This window comes from Spea bombifrons, chromosome 2 (genome assembly GCF_027358695.1).
Source record: "Spea bombifrons isolate aSpeBom1 chromosome 2, aSpeBom1.2.pri, whole genome shotgun sequence".
NCBI classification, from domain to species: domain Eukaryota; kingdom Metazoa; phylum Chordata; class Amphibia; order Anura; family Pelobatidae; genus Spea; species Spea bombifrons.
The window spans coordinates 118,794,587-118,815,065 of record NC_071088.1 but is presented as its reverse complement, the minus strand read 5'-3'; the positions used below and the strand labels follow the sequence as shown (position 1 = coordinate 118,815,065).

Here is a 20,479-nt window from a genome sequence, read left to right as displayed (position 1 = left end):
ATCCAGAACCTAAACGATCCGCCATTTACTGCTTTCCTGGGCAACTCTGAACCCTAGTAAAGAAACCAAGATGATTACTTATTGGAGTGGGGCAGGCAGGAGTCGCTTTTAAGCGCTGTACGCGTTTAACATGGGCATGGCCTTATCTCCACTAGCGCTGTGTAAACTCTAGTGCCCTCATGATTAGTGGCTGTCTGGCACCTGGTCCTATGACCATTAACTGTTCGTGTGCTGGGCACCCTAATTGCTAATCACCCAAATGTGCTTGCGTTCACGTTCTTAGTTATCTGATTATTATTATTATTTGTTGTTTTACATAGCACCATCAAATTCCGTAGCGCTGTATAATGGGTGGACAGGGCACAACAAGTAGTATATAACATAACACTCTGACTTACAGAGACAACAGGCAAGGTGGTCCCTGCTCAAACGAGCTTACATTCTATTACTACATTGTGCATAATTAATTCGCTCGTTGGAACAAGTACATTGAGGTTGCAAACTGGCCACATAACTGAGGTTTTGGGTGAAGTTCTGAAGGTCCCCCTATTATGGTAATAAACACGTTAAGACATTCTGATGCCTTAGACTTGTAGGTGTAACTTATTTTTACAATGTAAGCACAGTTTTACAGCATCGCTAACAGTGCAAACAGACTCCGCAATAAACCTATCTTGCGGTTTTGTAACAATTAAAGGATACAAAGCGTAACACCGATTTATTTTGCGCTCATCTTTTTAATAATACAACGCTTTCCGTGGAGATCCACATCCGGAAGTGCCTTGTTCGTGGGTTTATTCCTCCCGGCTCCCCCAGCCACTCGTCTAGTTGGTTCCGCATGCTGGTACGGGGCCTGCAGTCCCGCGCGCTCGCCTTGATTTCCCTTCACTTCTCCTGCCCCCGAAGCAGCGCGTTCCATCACCTCTTGATGCCTGAAGACCCAAAACGACCCCGACGGGAGGAGCAACTCATGGCGCCGAAGATCGGCACCCATAACGGGACATTTCATTGCGACGAGGCGCTCGCGTGTTACCTCCTGCGGACGCTGGAGCCGTACAGGGTGAGGCGTGTGTGACGGGCAGCGTGACAGAGCCGCTGGACGGCTTGTAGGGAGTGAGGCCAACATGGCGTGTACTCTTATACTACCGGCGGCCGAGCATCTAATGTGGGGACGGATTCGTATTACAACCTAAGGAACCCATTTCCTGCGGGTGGCCGTCCTTATACACGGACCACGTGTTAGTGTGTAAAATAGGAGCCACCGGGACACCCTAGTCTCTCTCTTTGATGTATGTGACAGCTGGAGGGGGGCTTTAAATGATGCTTTGCCGCCCCCACCCCTCCACAGGAGATGTTTGGCTTGGAGCGATTTCCGGCCACCAATTGGCTGCTTCAAGTAGCCAATCAATGCCAAGAAATGTCAGACTGCAAGAACAGGGCTGCAATTTTTTGGTTAGGTTATTCATTTTGGGTAATATGCAGAGTACCGTATTTATTTGATTATAAGACTTAATTTTTACTGAAAAACTACTTTGCCTTATAATTGGGGTCGTTTATATTCAGACCTCAGAGAGAGCCCTAAAAGTGGGAAAAAAACAATCCCACGCGAATAAAATTTTCTTTGTACAATATTATACTTTTTTTCCCCTTGTATAAGCACCCCACACTGTTCTGATAGAACCCTAGCTGGAAACTCTCTGTTTCACCCGGAGACTCTGGGTGGAGCGTCACTTTTCTGGGCTGTGGTAGCGGCAGCACGTACACATTCCCGCCCACTTCCTGCCCCTTTCCGCCCACTTTCTGCCCCCTTCCCTTTAAACAATAGTGTGTGTCTTGCAACATCAATGCCCACTGACACCAGCAAGAACCTCCTACCTGCATTCCACAAGGCACCTCCGCCACCTACTACAGCCCCCCCAATGCATTAAATGCATGCTTGCCAGACTCTCAACAGCAAGCAAATATGCAGAAAGACGTAGGAGCGGGTCACGAGTTCCGCAGCTCTCATGTGACCCCCGTCACTAAGGAATGATCTTCGCATAATGCAGCCAGATCTCCCAATGTGCTCCTTTTCACAAGTTGTGGAGAGGGGATGGTTCAAATACAGGCAAATCTTTGTGGACTACAAATCCCATGATTCACATGTTGCCTTAAGTTTTACTGAGTATCATGGGACATGTTGTATTATTATCATTCAGCTCTAGGTTGGCAATGCAAGCAAAGTATGTACGGTATATTTTCTTCAACATTCTTGTTCATGTTGGCACCTTTTGACGATCTGAGGAGATGGGTCTCTGAAATCTCATCCTCTGTCTTGAAAAGTTTCATAGACTGACATTTGCTTGTGTCTTCTGACCCCCAGAATGCAGAGATTGTTCGGACCCGGGACCCTCAGCTTTTGGCTCAGTGTGATGTAGTGGTGGATGTGGGTGGGGAGTATGATCCAAACAGGCACCGATACGATCACCATCAAAGGTTAGTTGTTTCTTCGTCTGTTGTCTAAGAGAATTTCCAAGTTTTTTTGCCCCTAATTTTAATCTTAATGTTGCGTAGGTCATTCTGTGAAACAATGCACAGCCTGTATCCTGACAAGCCCTGGGTTACCAAGCTGAGCAGCGCTGGACTTGTGTACGCTCACTTTGGATCTCAAATACTTGCGACACTCCTAAACACGGAAGAGGATGACTCCATCATACCTGTACTGTACGACAAAGTAAGCTAAAACAAACCTTCATATATAGTGTTTTCTCTTGTTTTTGCCACAATGCTTTCTATCTTCTAAGTAGGATTCATACAGTAACCGAACAGGTTACTTCCCCGTTTCCACTATCTTAGCTCTCTTCTTCAGGCATGTTAGTACAATGTCATTTACTATATTGTCTTAAAAGCTTGAGCTCTTACTCTACTCAGCCTACAAAGGTATCACGGTGACTCTGCTCGTACCCTCCGTGACTGTGAATGGTTATCACCTCCATGAAGAGCATATATGGAGAATTATGCAATAACCATTTTAGGTCATGCGAGGAAAAAACCCAAATACTGATAATTTTAAGATAGCAGAAAATTTCTGATCACAGAACAAGACAAACTTCTGCGTCAGCGTCCGTACCGGATATGCTATAGCATGACCGGTTTATCCATTTCTGAAATTGGCAAATAATTATATAATTTATACTACTTATCCCCATTCCAGCGCAGGCCAATGCCATTCGTACATGAATGAAGTACTTTGCCCTTGTTTTTGAGATTACGGAGGATTGGGAGTGAGGTTAACTAATGCAGTTACATATATCTCCCTCTCGTTTTTCAGATGTATGAGAACTTTGTTGAAGAAATCGATGCTGTTGATAATGGGATATCGCAGTATGATGGTGAATCGCGCTATTCCATAACAACCACCTTGAGCTCTCGTGTCGGCCATCTGAACCCACGCTGGAATGAACCGGACCTAGACACGGAGGTAAACACTCCAGGGCCTGCACTGTGCTTAGAATCCATACTGCTCGGCTGTGTTTTCCTTTATCTGTACCCTTGCCTTTTTAACTGCCAAGAGGCACCATTGGGTTTAGCCCATGACATCGGGAGCCCACCCGGGTAAGTCACTGGTACCGGTGCTCTGAGTTCTGTCATTAACCCCTTAAGGACAATGGGCGGTCCCAAAACCCATTGAAAACAATGCATTTTGAGCCCGTACATGTACGGGCTTTGTCATTAAGGGGTTAAACTTCTCAAAACATGAATCTGAATGCACCTAGGTTTTAACAGAAAATTATGGTGCACCATTTAAGTCTGTGTTTCAAGCATTTAAATGAAAAGTATGTAAAACCTTTGTTGAAAAATATTTTATTTAAAAAAAACAAACAAAAAAAATGTGGTTGTTACCAGGTTTGTCGATCCCTGACTTTGTATTCAGTTGTGTCAGTGTCCAAATATTTCCGGGCCTAAGTTTTGTTATGTCGACTGTCTATGAAAATAAATTCAAGTTACAGTTAAAATAATGAATAATGGTTTAAAGTGCAGTTTCTCGGCTTTAATTCAAGGGAATTCCCATCCAAATTGGAGGAAGGGTTTAGGAATTGCAGCTCTTTAATATGCGACCAAAAGTAATTGGATGGTTGACTCAAAAGCCTTTTCATGGACATGCATGGGTTATTTCTTCATTACTAAGTTAAGCAGGTAAAAGGCCTGGAGGTGCGGCATTCGCGTTGGGAAGCTGTTGCTGTGAACCCACAACATGCGGTCAAAGGAGCTTTCGATGCAAGTGAAAGAAGCCATCCTTAGGCTGCAAGAAAGAAAAGATCTATCGGCGAAATAACAGGAACATAAGGAGCGCCCGAGTCAAAATATTGGTGCATTCTGAGAAAAGAAGAACACACCGGTGAGCTCTGCAACACAAAAAGGCCTGGATGTCCACGGAAGACAACAGGGGTGGATGATTGTAGGATCCCTTCCATGGTAAAGAAAAACCCCCTTCGCAATATCCAGCCAAGTGAAGAACACTCTCCGGCAGGTAGGCAAATCATTATCCAAGTCTACCATAAAGAGAAGACTTCACCACAAAGTTCACCACAATATGCAAACCATTCGTAAGCCTCAAGAATAGAACGGCCAGACTAGACATTGTCAAAACCGTCTACAAAAGCCAGCCTAGTTCTGGAACAGCATTCTTTGGACAGATGAAACTGAGATCAACCTGTACCTGAATGATGGGAAGGAAAAAGTATGGAGAAGGCTTGGAACTCCTCGTGATCAGAAGCATAACACATCCTCTCTGGGTCTATTGATAATGTGACAGAAGACAGAAGCAGCCGAATGAATAGTGTATAGGGATATATTGTCTGGTCGGGTTCAGTATAATTCAGCAAAGTTGATTGGACGGCGCTTCACTTTACAGATAGACAGTGACCCAAAACATACTGGGAAAGCAACCCAGGAGTTTTTTAAGGCGAAGAAGCAGAATGTTCTGCAATGGCCGATTCAATCACTGGATCTCAACCCGATCAATCTTGCGTTTCACCTGCTGAAGATAAAACTTAAGGCAGAAAGACCCACAAACAAACAACTAAAGACCGCTACATCACGAAGGAGGAAACCCGGTGTTTAGTGATGTTCATGATGCAGTCATTGCCTGCAAAGGATTCTCGACAAAGTAAATGAACATTTTATTTATGATTGTGTTGATTTATCCGATTTACATTTGAGCCCCTGAAATAAGGGGACTGTGTATGAAAAAAAGGTTTCAATTCTTAAGCGTTTCATACAATATTTTTGTTGAACCCCTTGAATTAAAGCTGAAAGTCTGTACTTCGATTGCATCCCGGTTGTCTTATTTCAAATCCATTGTGGTGGTGTATAGAGCCAAAATGATCAAAATTGTGTTGGTGTCCAAATATTTTCGGACCATGTTTATGAATGCTATTAATCTATGATTTTTTGTATTTTGTTTATACTATTATAGGCTTATTGAATCGCAAAAAAAAAAAAAATCTACCTAATGCATGTTTATTTTCATATAATATCATTATATAATCCATTCAAGAGTCCAAATGGATGCACTTAGCTCCTTGTGTATCTGGGACAGCTTGTACAAGGTCGGATCTATGCCATGTCGTTAATGTGCTCGTCTGTCTCTAGTTACCAGGTGGACACAGGATTAGAAGTATCCTATTATTATTTATATAGTGGCATCATATTCTGCAGCGCTGTACAATGGGTGAACAGGACATAACAATTTGGCTTACAGAAACAACTGGTGAGGAGAGAGTTAGGGTGTATTACGCAAGAGGTAAACGTGCCGCTGTTAGGGATGGAGCAGCCACATTAATGTAAGGATTGTCCGAAGGCAGGAGAGAGACTAGGACGATTGGGCTAAGGAAGATGGGGAGAAGGGTGTTAATGTGTAAGTTCGTAGCCATCCTTAAAGAAGTGGGTCTTCAAGGATCTTCTGAAGAATTGAAGGCAGTGAAAGATGGATAGAATGAATCCCTTGGCAAACTCTTGTTTAGTGGCACTTAGATGGAATGCCATGTAATGATGTGCCTCGTAGTAACATGGGGTTTTGTGTACTCTGTGTCATACCCCAGGCTATATATTTGTCACATTGAAACTTCATTCTCCTATAGGCTGGATTTAAGAAGGCCATGGAATTAGCCGGCTCTGAGTTTGTGTCCCGTCTGGATTTTTATCACCGCTCTTGGCTGCCAGCTCGCGCTCTAGTAGAGGAGGCCATCAAGGACAGATTCCAGGTTCGCGTCTTTTATTATCTCTTAAAATAAGAATTGTCATTGTGACGGACTATAACTGCAGTGATGTTCTGCCTTCTATCGCAGGTGGATGACAGGGGTGAGGTGATCGTTCTGGCTCAGGGTGGTTGTCCTTGGAAGGAGCATCTATTCCAGCTGGAGAAGGAGCTAAGTCTGGAGAAACAGATCAAATATGTGTTGTACCCCGATCAGAGCGCACAGTGGAGAATACAGTGTGTTCCTACGGGCCCTAGCACTTTCCAGAATCGGTTAGTAATGCGGCATTTAAATATATAGGAAATATAGACGTGTAGTAAGGAGTAGCCGTATCGGTCCAGGAATGTAGATGCAAAGTAACAGAATGTTGTATAGGGGGTTAAAATACAGATAATACAGAGTCCAAAAATTTAGAAGGTTCATAAATAGTTTATCCTTTAGTTTCTATAGACTGCAAAGAGGGAGACTGTGAAGGGTCACAAGAGAGTTTGACTTGTTTTTTCTTTTTGAAACCTTTTAGTCTCTCTTTGCCCGAGGATTGGCGTGGGCTGCGGTCTGACGACCTCTCCTCTGTCAGTGGGATTCGAGGCTGCATCTTTGTTCATGCCAGTGGATTTATCGGTGGAAATGAGACACAAGGAGGAGCTTTAGAAATGGCACGGAAAGCTCTCACATCATAAAAAATAATTTAACATTGGATACACGCTGCGTGGCCCTACTACCGCGGCACGTAGACCAACTCCAACCAATTGTATTTATACAATTTACCATCAGTAAATATTTTTGTATTCAATTCATGTTTGCCGCAATTGTCATCTTTTTATGTGTGCATTTAGTCACGTGGGGAAAGTGTTGTGTATTCTTGCTCTTGAAATAGTCTAGTTTAATGAATCTACTCAACAAGCTAGGTTTCTCTCCTATTAGCAGCCCAGACACAGCACAATGAATTATGGTCCTGCAACTGGGGTGTGAAAGGTAATGTATATATATATAATGTAATCATCAACTAAGAAGTCAAGTCCCCATATGTTAGGGCATAGTCTTTACGAAGGCTTGCCCTCTTACATGCTGTATGTAGGCTTTATGGGAATATTAAAGGGGGGGTATGGATAATTTGCTTCGCTCTCACATAATTGGCTGAACCTTATTTTTGGTAAATGTGCTGTAAGACAAAACTTGTAGTTTCGCGTTGTCTGTTGCATCTGTTAACAGGTTTTGTGGGCCCCCCCCCGGCACACATACAGAATAACCCTGCAAGGCAGAGAACTGCACTTTAGTTAGCCCCCTTTTTATTTTTTTGAAGCCAGTACGGCTGTAAAGATTACGTACATGTTTTACTGGTTGGGGGACTCTTACAAAACCATGACATGTGTTCCTATGTACAGGATGTAGTTAAGTATCTAAAACACCAATATAATAGAAAATACTCATTTATAGAAATATGATTTATTGCATGGCAGTTCTATGGTTTGTTGCTTCCTTAGATGTTCCTGCTGTGGTATTCAGTGATTCCCATCTCCAATTATTCTTCCTGACCATTGTATATGACAGGATGACTTCAGATATTTAGTGTCACCAAAGGGAAGGAACCCATTTGCTCTTTCAGCAGCACAGATAAGAATGCAGGTATACATCAGGCTGCCACAGGAGGTTTACGTTTACATACAGGTTGAAGGTGCTGCATCCCTTACATAAAATACAGATCTGTCCAACCTACGCTAACTAATGACAGAGGCCATCTGGGCATCAACTATCCGAATGTATATCATGGTCCACTTTGTATGAACACCATTTTTTGTGCATTTCAAATCCACGCACGTTATTTTACTATAGGCTAGGCTCATTTTCTTCTTTCTGCCTGTACTTAAGCTGATATGATGGGTACAGCCAGCAAACATACTGTGCTTAATAGACATTTAGCATCGAAAATTCCTAGAAGTCTATGAATGAGGTGTAATTTACCTGACTAAAGAATTATTCATATAAAGGGCTGGGATATTCAACAGTGCTAAGAATTATTTCTGTTGGATATAGAAAAGCAAATCAAGCCAGTAACCGACTGTACAATAAATTAGGTAGAAAAGTCACTTAAATAATTTTCATTTGCAAAACATTTTGGTACCTTTCCAATCAATTTCTATAATGCGAACGTTAACGTAATAACAATCAAACAACTCCCTGTACTGCCATCTGTTAGATCGTATCTATACCGCAGATTTGTTAAAGGTCACAGATGTCCCTCAGGAGAACCAGGCCAGAATAGCAGACGTCTTGTTTCATTGAATTCTGGTGAAGTTGTTGATTAGAACAGGATTCCACCACAACGGGCAGGTGCTTGTGCTCTCCACCACGCTACTCTGTGAAAAGGGTCCTTGAAGCTACGATGCTGGCATTGCCTGACACCACATTGCTGCCCTCAGGGGTAAAACGCGGTAATTGGGAATTTGCAAAATAGAAAGGGACATGCGTCAGCCGGCCAGAGCTCCACAGCTAGGAAGTAGTAGAAAGGGAGAACATCGGTTAAAAGTAACCTGCAGTAATTTGATATTTTTGAGACCATCTGAACAGACCAATCCTCAACAAACTCACCTCTGTTCTACACTTTGTCAGACAGCTAATTAAGTCTGGCGTTAATAGCAGAATAAATGTGTGAGTGTATCCCTTATACACTTACACCATAAAGCGTAGTATGGAGCAGGTGCTTTGGAGACCACCACCTGTCCCACTGTTAGCTGCTGGTAAGTGGGCAGCCATTTGGGGTTTACTTTTATACATTTCATCCATACAGATCATGATTTTCAAAGCATAGACAGATAAATAACCTTACCGCAGTGAGCAAAGCACCCTTCTTGAAGCATTGGTTAAACTGCACGAGCTGTGGCGTGTCTCCATCGTTACCATTAATGAAGCCACTGAGGACACAAAAACAGAGATGTAATAATATACAACTGGATAAAACTTTAGTGGCCAAACATGCACACTAAAACGGGTGCATGTTTGGCCATTATGAATGCAGAAATTGTGAAGCATGATAAATAAAAGGTTTTAGCTCTTCACATTAAACATCTTAGAAATACACATGGAAATCTTTCACTAATAACTAATTAGTACAGTGGAATGAAGAAATACCCTAAAGGGACATTCTAGTCATCTCATGCACATGTTAGTCAAGTGTCCCTTTAAATCAGGCACGTCCAAAGTCCGGCCTGAGGGCCAATTGCGGCCCCCATTCCGGACTGATAAGGCCCCACAGATAAGTTGCCCAAATATAGATCTGTTTTTTTTTATATTAAAGGCAGAGTGGTTTAACACCTGTTTAGATTTGTCATCCAAGTCACAAAATGAAAAGTATGCCGTTTTCAATAAAATAGTTAATTTGCATTTAGTTTTAATGGTTTAAAGAATGTCAGGCAAAATTGTCGGCCCTCGCACATGTTCACTTCATCAAATCTGGCACTCTTCGAGTTTGGACATGCCTGCTTTAAATGAACACTTTATCCCCCCTGCAAATAAGTATGCATTTGTTTCTTTTTATTAGAACTAGAAAACAAGATCCTGCCTTCTACTGCTAGACTGATCTCATTTTATAAATGACCATAAACATTGAAAACATGCATTAGAAAAATGAACCTCAATGTGCACTGAAATAATTACACAATTACAGGGAATGCTACTTCAAAACCATCACAATGGCAAAAAAGGGGACAGAAACTTATATAATTCCCGAACTGGGGGAATGAAGGTGTTACATCTGTTTATACGCGTGCTTATGCTACAGACTCTTAAGTTCTAAAGTAAGAGCATCTCCCATTCTTAACGCTTTCTTGTTATTGCACATACCATGGAAGAAGTTCAAACACGGGGCTGTTTCTTGTCCTGAACACAGCAATCACAGTTTGGCTTGATTCATTCTCAGGATTTCCTGCAAAACCAAGAGACACTTCAGATTTTTTTATGTAAAGAGACACGTTTAAGCCAAACACCTTAAAATAAAACAGATCTGGAAGCCGCAGATAGAGTGGGCATCACCTTTCAGTATGACGGCCAACCTCTCCCCGCTTGGGTCCCAAGCCATAGACTGGATCTCTCCTCCAATGCTGCAACACAGACACCGGTTCATTGTTTAGATGCAAATGCGGGTTCAGCATGGTGTATGTTAACACGTTTCCTTCACAGATCAATGGCCACACTCACCTGATTTCCCCATTTTCTGTTTCAAACACTGTTTCAGATATATCAGCGACCACGTTGGCACTCTGACTTCCACCGACACAGCCTTGGGTCTGTCCTGATAATAAATGAATGATTTTGTATGTTATCACAGCACAGCATTTTAATGGTAAGATAAGCAGATTGACATACACTGTGACAACACCTCTTTATATAGGCAGCAGAATAATACCGTTTATTCAAATAGTATTGTCTTCATTAGAAAACATTCCTTTTCCATGTATACACTTTTATAAAAATAAAATAAAAAAAAAAGTGAACCAAGAAAGCTTACCATCGGAGACTGAGAAGAGTAAGCTGTATATTACAGATTCTCCTTTCACAGCGAAAAGAAGACGGCTGCCATCAGGACTCCAGCATCCAGTCTAAGAAACAAGGTAATAATAAAGGGGTCAGAAGTTAAGTAAATCAGAGGTAGGACTGTCTAGGAGGCCAAGAATGAAATGAATTGTACCTGACAACGACCTTGTAATGTTGGCCAGCGCTCACAGGTCCACATCTGCGTTTCCCACACCCTGCAATATGCAAAAACATCGGGACTCAAGGAGGTATATACGTAGGCGTCTATGTATAGACAATTGAAATATAAATTATATAGTGGAAACACCCTCCAAACTCTCAGGTTACTAAATACAGGTAATGTGCCTCTCAAACCAGCACATATACCCACTATGGGCTGAGATACGCCTTACCTTTCACAATTACCTTGGCAACTTACTAAAACTTACACAAGGCTGCCAGGTGGTATCAGCAGAACCTGGAGTTTAATCTCGAGGAAGCCAAGAGTTTTGGTTTTAATTCCCTCACTTCACTATTCATTATGAAGACCCAACACTAGCAAGCTTCTCCAGCGTGAAGTGCTAAGCTGGATCTGTATTATTGTATTTATTCGGTGTTAAGACTTTGTGTATACATTATATAGGGCCAGAATATCACTGGAGTTGGCTCTTTAGTGTTCAGTGAAGTGAAGGACTAGAACAATTCTCCTTCAAAGTCTCCCTCTGACAAGATCAGTCTGCGATTAGCACTAGCAGCTAAATACAGGATAACTTACTGCAAAATCTGTAAATACGTAAATGATTAGAAAGTAGCATTTCATGTATGCTTAGATGCTCACCTGAACACAGAGGATGGTGTAGCTGCTAACACTTTACTACCATCTGGAGACCAAGAAAGAAAGGTGACGCCTCCTCCGCCGACTCTCTGTAACGGCACACAACTCTCTGTAGCGACATCCCAAACCTGGAAAGAGAAGAGTGTTAAGTAATAATATCTCAAAGCATTTATAAAAATGTACACCAAAGGCTTTACCATGAGCAACAATACAGAAAAAAACACATCTGTTAATCATGACTCACCAACATAGTGGTGTCAACCGGAGAAGCAGAGAGCAAGATCTTGCCACTAGGAGACCAACAAACACTAGTGACAGGACTGTGTCCCGGGTGCGACAATACTTGGGCACAGCCAGACGAGGGCCTGAGGGGATAGAGAGAATCATCTTTAGGCATGATGGATATCAGACACACAGAACCAATATCGTTCTAACCACTAGCTAGTGCTGACCTTCACACATACCTTCATTAGAAGTAACTAGACATCTCTCTGTTCCCAATAGACTAAGGTATTGTATTTACCAGATAGTTTTAGCTTTACACAAAAAATAAATAAATAAAAGACTGGTTGCTAAAAATAATTGGACACAGGTTATTACTGTACAAGTGTTGTAGAAAAGGCAGATTTTAAAGTATTTATTAAATAACAATGCAAGTCTGGTAAAGATTGCCCTTTGATACGGGAAAATGGTTTGGGAAGATGGCATCACCAATCTCCCTCCTCCACGTAAAAGTCTTCATATAACATTTGATGATAATATTTAAGTGCAATGGATTAAAAATATATATTTATATTCTCTGAAAGAAGAGCCGTTTCAGATACAAGCGATTTTCTTTTCTCCAACCAACTAACCATTAGGTGTCGCCCTAACTCCAGCTTTGGGGTTTTGTGGGAAAAGTGATTCTGGAGCAAGTTTTTGCATTATCACCCTAGCAACCAATTATTTTAAACTATGCATCAGAATTACCTTTTTACATAAAACCCATTTATCTGGAATTAAAAAAGAAAAAATAGAGTTTTACCTTGTGGATAATGAGGTAGGATCTACGTGCCACACCAGCACACAGCTCTGACATGCCACCGCCAATATAGATGCACACAGGGGCTTCCATGCCATGCTGGCTACATCCTTCTGAAGTCTATGCTTTAATGTGGGTACAGTATGGCTAAAAGAATCAGTAAACACAATAAAGTATTTCCATCCACACATTACTTGAATACCTAAACATGAAAGTCATCCTGGTTTGAGAAATCTCTGAACACTCAAGTGTAATACTCTGATGCAGCAGAACTCACCTCCCTGAAGTATAAACACGAATAGAGTCATCTAGAAGAGCCAGGGCAAACTTGTTGGTGTGAGGATGCCAAGCAAACGCACGAAGAGAGCAGCCAGCCCTGAGAGATCAGACAGAGCAGAGATCACAGGGGTCAAAGGACAAGGATTTTCCCTTAGGTGCCACATGAGACGTCTCAGGGGACATGTACTCACCAGTCATCAGCCTGAGAGAACTCCGCTGTGAGATCCTCGCTTTTCATCTGTGGAGTCACAAAAATATATCAGAGGTGTCCCATAACTGGCGTGTGTGTGTGTGTGTGTGTGTGTTCGGGGGGGGTATTCTTATTTTCAATACTGATTAAAATCATAACATACTGGTGATAAAAAATGAATGCCTCATATTCTAAGTGAAATTTCTCCCAGCTATCGGGTTAACTCTGAACAGAATGAAAGACTCACTGTGAGATGGGGAAAAAGTGATCCATGAAAGGATGAAGCCAAACGACACACAGCAAGGGAGCAACGGGCTGCGCGTCCAAGCCACGGAGGGACTGCGGATTAGAGTACACACTGTATACAATAGCTTCACAGCAAATCATAACAGAATACACATCTAATGCTACTTTATAGCTACGACTGTAGGGAGCAATATATGTGTATATATTATGTATACGCACACTCAGTATGTATAAAAGTTTTGTGACCGCTCAAACACAGCATTTTGTTCCATATGGATCTCTTACCCTCTTCCTCTGAATTGGACATCTCCTCTAGTAGACCAGCAAGACCCATTTGGTGCCTGAAATAGTGCATAGTCAAAACATCAGAACAACCCAAAACCGCCAGACAAGGCGCGCCGTATAGGATCTTATGATATAACTTACCAACCATTCAGACAACGTTTCCAGATAGATTCTCTGTGATGGATAAATGCTGCTTTACTACTAAGCTCCATCCGGCCGGGGACTTTCACTGCTTCTAGGGGAATTACAATTTCAGGAATGTCTACCAACTATAGGAGAGGATAAAGGTAGAAGAAAAAAAAATGGAGAGCAAAAAGCTTGTGAGTTTAAATGTGCATTGATTTGGGCAACAAAGATGCATAAATGTATATTAAATACCATATAATGTTGATACATTATACTGCATAATTCCGTTATCTGTATCTAAAGTGTATTTCTCAACTTTTTCAGACCCTATATTTTACAATTCTATGCACTACATAAAAACTATGCAATAGTGTTTGCAAATTAAAATAACATATGTACGAAAATCATCCTTAAACGAATAATACGAAGGAAAGTTACTAAAATCCTGACTCTGACAGTCAGGATTTTAGTAACTTTCCTTCGAGAGGGCCGCAGGTTGGACTCCCCTGGTATAGAGCCTGATGCTCTATACCAGGGGAGTCCAACCTGCGGCCCTCCAGCTGCTGCAGGACTACATCTCCCATAATGCTCTTTCAGCTAAGGGCTGGCTGAGGAGGATGGGAGATGTAGTCCTGCAGCAGCTGGAGGGCCGCAGGCTTGACGGCCCTGATCTACGCGATTCTTCCTCACATGTTGTCACTCCCCTACTTCTAAGTTGCCGATGACTTTTAATTGATTCAGGCAGGTGATAAAAAACATTCACACTGACGGACAAGCAGCAGTATTACATGTAAATACAGGAATACGGCCATTTAAATGACGCAGTTGGGGGACTTTAAGGCAAAGTAGAAAAGCAGATAAGCAGTAACTGTTACACACGACCTTCTCCTGAAAGGCCGGAGGGGGGCTGTCAAACGCCAAGCCTGGGACCATCTCATTGTTAAACTCGTACAGCGTGACATCACCCTGCGTCAGAGGAGGAGGAAACAACCCCAACGAACACATCCTGAAAGCAGAGAGAAGAAAAAATTATCGGTTTTAGGCCCGTTAGTTATATTTTATTTATCTTTTATTTCTATAGCGCCAACAACTTACGCAGCTATAGACTTCAAATGACCACAAAATCATACATGAAATATACAGCAGGGTTCCCAACATTTCCATAATGTGGAATCTCACTGGGGCCCTCTTGCTCTCAAACACAAAGTTATCATACTTGTATTAGGGCCTCCATAATATCATACTCCATACTGACAGGTAATGTAACAGGGCCACAAAGAACAAGCATTATATGTTATCAGCCAGGGACCTGGTGTAACGTCATGAGTATATTATTATGTCTATTCTTTTTATAAATGTAGCATTCCTAACGAGAACATACATTACCTCATGAAACATCTAGCTGATGCCACATTTTAGTCAACATTACGTAAAGCGCCTAAAACATTTACTGGCCCTCCCCGGCAAATAAATTAGGTCTCTAACAGTCCATTCTTAAGCTTTGCATTACCTTTAATAAATACAAGGCGACACAAACTCAGCTAAAGAAATATATCCTGCTGTAAGAAAAGGTTTTCGAAAACGCGCTCCCGCAACGACGAGTCCTCATATGGGACAATTTCCGTGTCAGCGCACGGAGAAGTGGGCGGGCATGCGCCGCAGAGCATTATGGTACTTGTAGTTCTACTGCGGAACTCGCTGTGGGGTATGTAAGCCGTATGTGTGACTTGAGTTTTTCTTCTTAAAGCTGATATTTACAGATAAAACCAATAGAGCATTTTATGTACATTATGTGCGTTTATTAAGCTAAAGAGCCTTAAGACCATTTGTAAATTTAAATGAAGAAAAAAATACACAATTGCAATTTTAAATTACTCTCCACCTTTAGGCTGAGAGGAGAAGTGTTACTGGCTCAGTTTTTAGCATCACTAAATTCATTAATTAAAGATATCTATTAGCAATTAGCTTGTACATTTCTTGTTATGGAAGCTGAGATCAGGGGTATCCTGTGGCAGGGCTAGCGTTATCTAATCAAGCTACTATCTAGACATTCACCACCATTGCTACTATCCAGACGTAACTAGAAAACCACAGGGCCCAGTGTCAAAATTTCCTAGGGCCCCCCAACTTCACCAAGCAACTTGTCCCACAGTGACACTTTTGCCCCCAAACAGCTTGTGAGTGCCCCCAAGCAGTGTATCGGTGCCTCCAAACAGCCTGCCTGTGCCATCTTTGCCCTCAAAGAGCTTGTTAGTGCCATCATTGCACCCTGCCCCCATCAACCCTATGGCACACATATGCAAACACACACAAACTCATGCTCACACAAATGCACACACTCATTCTAACACACATAGTCCCTCACACACCACTCATGATATCACACACTCCATCTCACACCAATTACACATACATGCTCACACACACTTACACATTGTGCATCAACACCACTTTGGTGACCCTGAGATTCTCCCGGTAGACCAGGGCAATACCCGGAGAGTTCTCAGGTATGCTTATGTGTATATCAAAGAAGGAGCCATATTAAACTCTCGTGATCTGCATGATTATTCTTTACCATGACGTTCTCTCGTCCCTGTTGGTAAGTTGCTGAATGTTGTTGATTAGTTCTGGCAGCCTTTGTATGGGCAGAGCGAGATGAAGAAGGAGAGCCTCAGGAATTGGAATTGTTGTCAACATTTAAACCAAATTGTCTGCGATATAATTAGACTGATTTAACAAAGAAAAACACAAGCTATAGGTAGGTGAATGAAATGAAGGGAATCTATGTACAAGCTGTAACAGTTCTTCTTTACACTAATGTACATGCGACTGGATTGAAAATCTAGATAAAAATATCTTATTTTCCGTTGGACGGCAAGAGCTTAAACAAAAGAAGCCACGTTTTACACGTATATGCTATATAACTACAGCCAATCACACTTACCCCATGAAAGATCACCTTGCAATTTAGTTTGTAGAGCTGTAAAGGTAATGAATACAATTTTACAAATTCGATTTTTTTTATAATAAACAATAATAATTCAGTTAAACCGTAAAAGCCTCCGGTCACCATTATGTTTCACCGGGAATTCTGCTCGGAAGACATACATTGGTGTCATAATGACTATTTCAGAGATTGTTCAGCAGCTGAGTTATATTTAGTATGATGTTGGCAGTCTCTGCTGTGGTTTGCCGTATTGCATGGATGTGTATAATGCCTACTGATATTTTGATATGTGCTGCAGCAGATATAAACCCCCCCCCCCCCATTTCTGCAGGCTGCCCTCGGTTCCCTTCCGTCTGTTCTAGGCTATGTGGCAGGAGAGAGTTGTATGTACACAGCATGTCCACTGGATGTGCTGCTTCACCACAGAGGAAACAATTTAATTAACTGGCGACAGAAGGACCCGCCACAAAACCCTTGTTGGGAGGAAAGAGAGTGAGAAGAGGCGTTCCACAGGGCAGGGGGTTCCAGGGCTTCCATATCAAAACACACACACTTTCCAAGAAAGCTACATTAAAATGACCTTTAAAGTATTTGCTCCCCAACATACAGAGACTTTGCCGTCTTTGCTGACTTGTACAGGCACCTTCCCTTCTCGCAGAAATCATTCCTGTCTGTGAGCACAGGGAGATGTGTACAATGAGATGATAGGAAACCTACAAAGGTAATCCTCTACACTCCTCATTCTTTACAGGCTGACCCCCCACTCAAACTCCCCCAAGTGTCCTTCTGTAGGAGGCACAGCTCTTCTTTGGAAACCATATCCCTTTTCCCCATCTCCTTTCCTTGGTGTCTCTAATTTCTAGGAGCACATAATGTTTGTTCTATAGCCTACAATATTGAGTACAGGAGATGTGTTTATAAATGGGTGAAGGGCCCATCAAACCACAGATAACTTGTCCTGTTTCCTTTGATATTTGGGTTTGATGGCAATTTAAACTAGGACGGGTATGTATGAGACCCAGCAGGGAACATGTTAAAAGGCTGGAGAAGCATCTCATGGTAGCATACTTTCGATGTTTCCTGAAAACATTCTAGAACAGCCAGTATTTTAAAACCTACAAGATCACCAACCAACCTAAACCCATTGTTAAAATATATAATACATAAAAAAAGAATTATGAACGCGTTTTTAGAAGAACCTCTCAAAATGTACATTTGCCATGAGTGGCTCTAACTAAGGAAAGGTTTGAGATGAAGAGACAGAGGCTCTACTGGGCCTTTCGGGAAATATAGGATAGGTGACTCTTGAACCCAGATGGACCATCCAGCAGAAATAAACCCAGCTTCTCCTGCTGGTGGATGTCTGGGTCTACCAATTCCTCATGATTTCACGTTAAAACGCGTTAGTTGCTTCTATGCATTTTACTTCCCACCTCCTATCTGCCATACAGCTCACATATTAAGTGTAAACTGTAAGCATTAAAAAGACTACGGAAAGGGTGGAAGATAAATGACCTCCCGGCAGAAGTAGTAGAGATTAATACAGAGAGGGAATTTAAACATGAACCCTATCCTAAGATAAGACAAAGGACTGATCGTGGTTTACATCAGGAAAAATGGGCAGACCAGAGGGGCCGAATGGTTCTTATCTGCCGTCAAATTCAATGCTTCTTTTTAGATATAACATGGAGTCTTTAAAAATAAAATGTATACTTACTATGTATGTGATAAAATGTAAATTTTATGTCATTCCAAAAAATCTAAATCATTCTGCATCCTCATTTTATGTGTTTTGCATTTTTTTCTCCTGTTACAGAAATGCACATACGAGCAAACGCAACCTGTCTGTTATCACCTGTCTTGACATTTATGTTTCAAGTTTTACCTGATTTCAGATACTTTTTTACTTGAGGGTTTGTACTTAATCTCAATATTTGGATAAAAATTGCAAATCCAAGGATTCGTATCAGCCATAATTTTTACTGCTGAAACCTATTTTTTAAATATAAAATCCATAGTGTTAACTCTTCAATGGCTTCTCTGAGAATGAATTTATATTTTTAGTAAATTTCCCTAGTCAATAAGTGAAAATGGAGGTTCCTGTCCGTTTCAATGTAATACTTTGTATTTCTATGTATGTTAGATCATTGTTATTGTGTAAATGAACCTATTGTGCTGAACATCAGGGTGAATTACTGTATATTTGTGAATACCCACAATATACACACATTATATAAAACACTTTTGTGAAAAGGGGTAAATATTTTTATATTTTCAGCCACCCGTCTCCTCCATGGTCTGATGATTCTTGCCCTGGCTGGCTGCTTGCAGCATGAATGAATGGAGAATCCCCCCATGTATTTGCACTGGGGGTAGGATGACACATGGATATTTAAAGGGACCTCTCATCTATCACATGAATTAAATTGCATATGATAGATGGAGTGTCCCTTTAATCTAATAATCTGTGCCAGGAGAATTTTAAGAAAAGTCCAGTAAATTATCTAGTTTTATGCTACTTTGTACTAGTCTGCCTATATATTTGTGCAGAGGATTTATTTCTACATTGTATGCAGGTCAGCCAGGCTAGGACTGGCCAACTGGCACACACAGCAAGTGCCCGATGGGCCGCTGGCTGGATATGACCGGCCAAACGCTACATGTAGGCATAAAAACATAATATCTATCCATGTACTGTATATCTAGCTGTTGGCCGCGCATCATAAGGCGGCTACTGGCCTTAAAGTGCCAGGGTGGCCCAGTCATCAGTGACAGAGTTGAGTGACCGTGATCCATTAATTGAGGGTATCTTTAAAGTCATTAGATCACAAGTCTTCTTTTCCATTCCGTGCTTTCTGTCATCCCGTTTCCATACATTTCAGATCCATTTTTCCCTTTCCTGCGGTGAGCCTCTAATGCTGCATTATCGCTGGTTTCGAGTTCCTCTCTGACTGAGGGAGGCGTCTGCTATGACTTCCAAAACCAGTTTTCATTTCATTTTATTTTCTTCTGCCTCTCTCTCTGATTCATTTTTATAAACCAACATCCCCACACAGTGCTATTTTTGATTCACTGGATATTTTAACCCTTTGAATTCTAGCTGTTCTTTGCTCAACTTATCTGCTCAAAGGCAACAATAAGCCTGCAAACTTAGTCCGTGGGGCCATTATTTCCATCCAGCTTCACCAAGGCCAATTTTTTTTTTAATGTTCCATCATGTTCTCTTTAAAGTTTTACAATATTTGCAGACTTTTGACTTTCTCTGTTGTAAAACCCTTAGATTTATGTATGTGTGTGCATGTTAGTGGTTTTTCGAGAAGATTTTATGGACCATAACAAGTCCTGAATTTATACTTACTTTTATTTCAGCACTACTTGGCAACGCTACTGTGTTTATTATATTAGATCACAAAATGGTCCTGGAGATAAAATAGATTGCAGCAATAATTTTAATTATAGCCGTTGTATTGTAACTACAACACAATTACTTAAAGTCATTTTGTAGCGAAACCCAGAATCTGGTGTTTCGTATTGGACTATTGTCTGAAGTCAACCGTGTATATCACTTTTATGCTCTCCATGGATAGACAGAAAACCTAAGTTGTAATGCATACTTGATGGCATTCTTAAAACGCTGTCCTCAGACAGGGCTTCCTAAAAACTGAGGTTTACCCAATGTTTAGTATATTGCCAGACCAAGCCACTCTCAGAAAAATGAAATAACAGAGTTATTGCAAAACCACCAGTTGCAGTTCTAAAAGAAGGACTGGATATGTGTGCGAGGTCTTAGCAAGCACTCTCC

The 20,479-nt window shown here is 41.5% G+C and overlaps 2 protein-coding genes across 2 annotated transcripts; one reads left to right on the top strand and one right to left on the bottom strand.

The window, feature by feature from the left end:
- Nucleotides 1–820: 820 nt before the first annotated feature.
- MYG1 (MYG1 exonuclease) lies at nt 821–7,034 on the top strand. Its single transcript, XM_053456204.1, has 7 exons — nt 821–1,060; nt 2,363–2,475; nt 2,554–2,713; nt 3,311–3,460; nt 6,123–6,245; nt 6,330–6,511; nt 6,760–7,034. The coding sequence occupies exons 1-7, from the start codon at nt 839–841 to the stop codon at nt 6,917–6,919; spliced, it is 1,110 nt and encodes a 369-aa protein (XP_053312179.1). The 5' UTR covers nt 821–838; the 3' UTR covers nt 6,920–7,034.
- Nucleotides 7,035–7,872: 838 nt separating this feature from the next.
- On the bottom strand, nt 7,873–15,267 carry AAAS (aladin WD repeat nucleoporin). Its single transcript, XM_053456192.1, has 17 exons — nt 15,241–15,267; nt 14,613–14,736; nt 13,746–13,873; nt 13,605–13,660; nt 13,321–13,412; nt 13,075–13,121; nt 12,882–12,980; nt 12,608–12,751; nt 11,828–11,948; nt 11,587–11,711; nt 10,924–10,984; nt 10,744–10,834; nt 10,434–10,527; nt 10,269–10,336; nt 10,080–10,161; nt 9,067–9,151; nt 7,873–8,729 (listed from the first exon to the last, which is right to left on the bottom strand). The coding sequence occupies exons 2-17, from the start codon at nt 14,733–14,735 to the stop codon at nt 8,592–8,594; spliced, it is 1,554 nt and encodes a 517-aa protein (XP_053312167.1). The 5' UTR covers nt 14,736; nt 15,241–15,267; the 3' UTR covers nt 7,873–8,591.
- Between the last annotated feature and the right edge of the window lie 5,212 nt (nt 15,268–20,479).

Coding starts and splice junctions, on each gene's coding strand:
- MYG1 (XM_053456204.1), top strand. CDS start 839: ATGCTGGTACGGGGCCTGCAGTCCCGCGCGCTCGCCTTGATTTCCCTT. Junction 1,061..2,362: donor GGACGCTGGAGCCGTACAGG/GTGAGGCGTGTG, acceptor TCTGACCCCCAG/AATGCAGAGATTGTTCGGAC. Junction 2,714..3,310: donor TACCTGTACTGTACGACAAA/GTAAGCTAAAAC, acceptor CTCGTTTTTCAG/ATGTATGAGAACTTTGTTGA.
- AAAS (XM_053456192.1), bottom strand. CDS start 14,735: ATGTGTTCGTTGGGGTTGTTTCCTCCTCCTCTGACGCAGGGTGATGTC. Junction 13,874..14,612: donor CTCCGGCCTTTCAGGAGAAG/GTCGTGTGTAAC, acceptor CCTCTCCTATAG/TTGGTAGACATTCCTGAAAT. Junction 10,985..11,586: donor ACACCATCCTCTGTGTTCAG/GTGAGCATCTAA, acceptor TGCATATTGCAG/GGTGTGGGAAACGCAGATGT.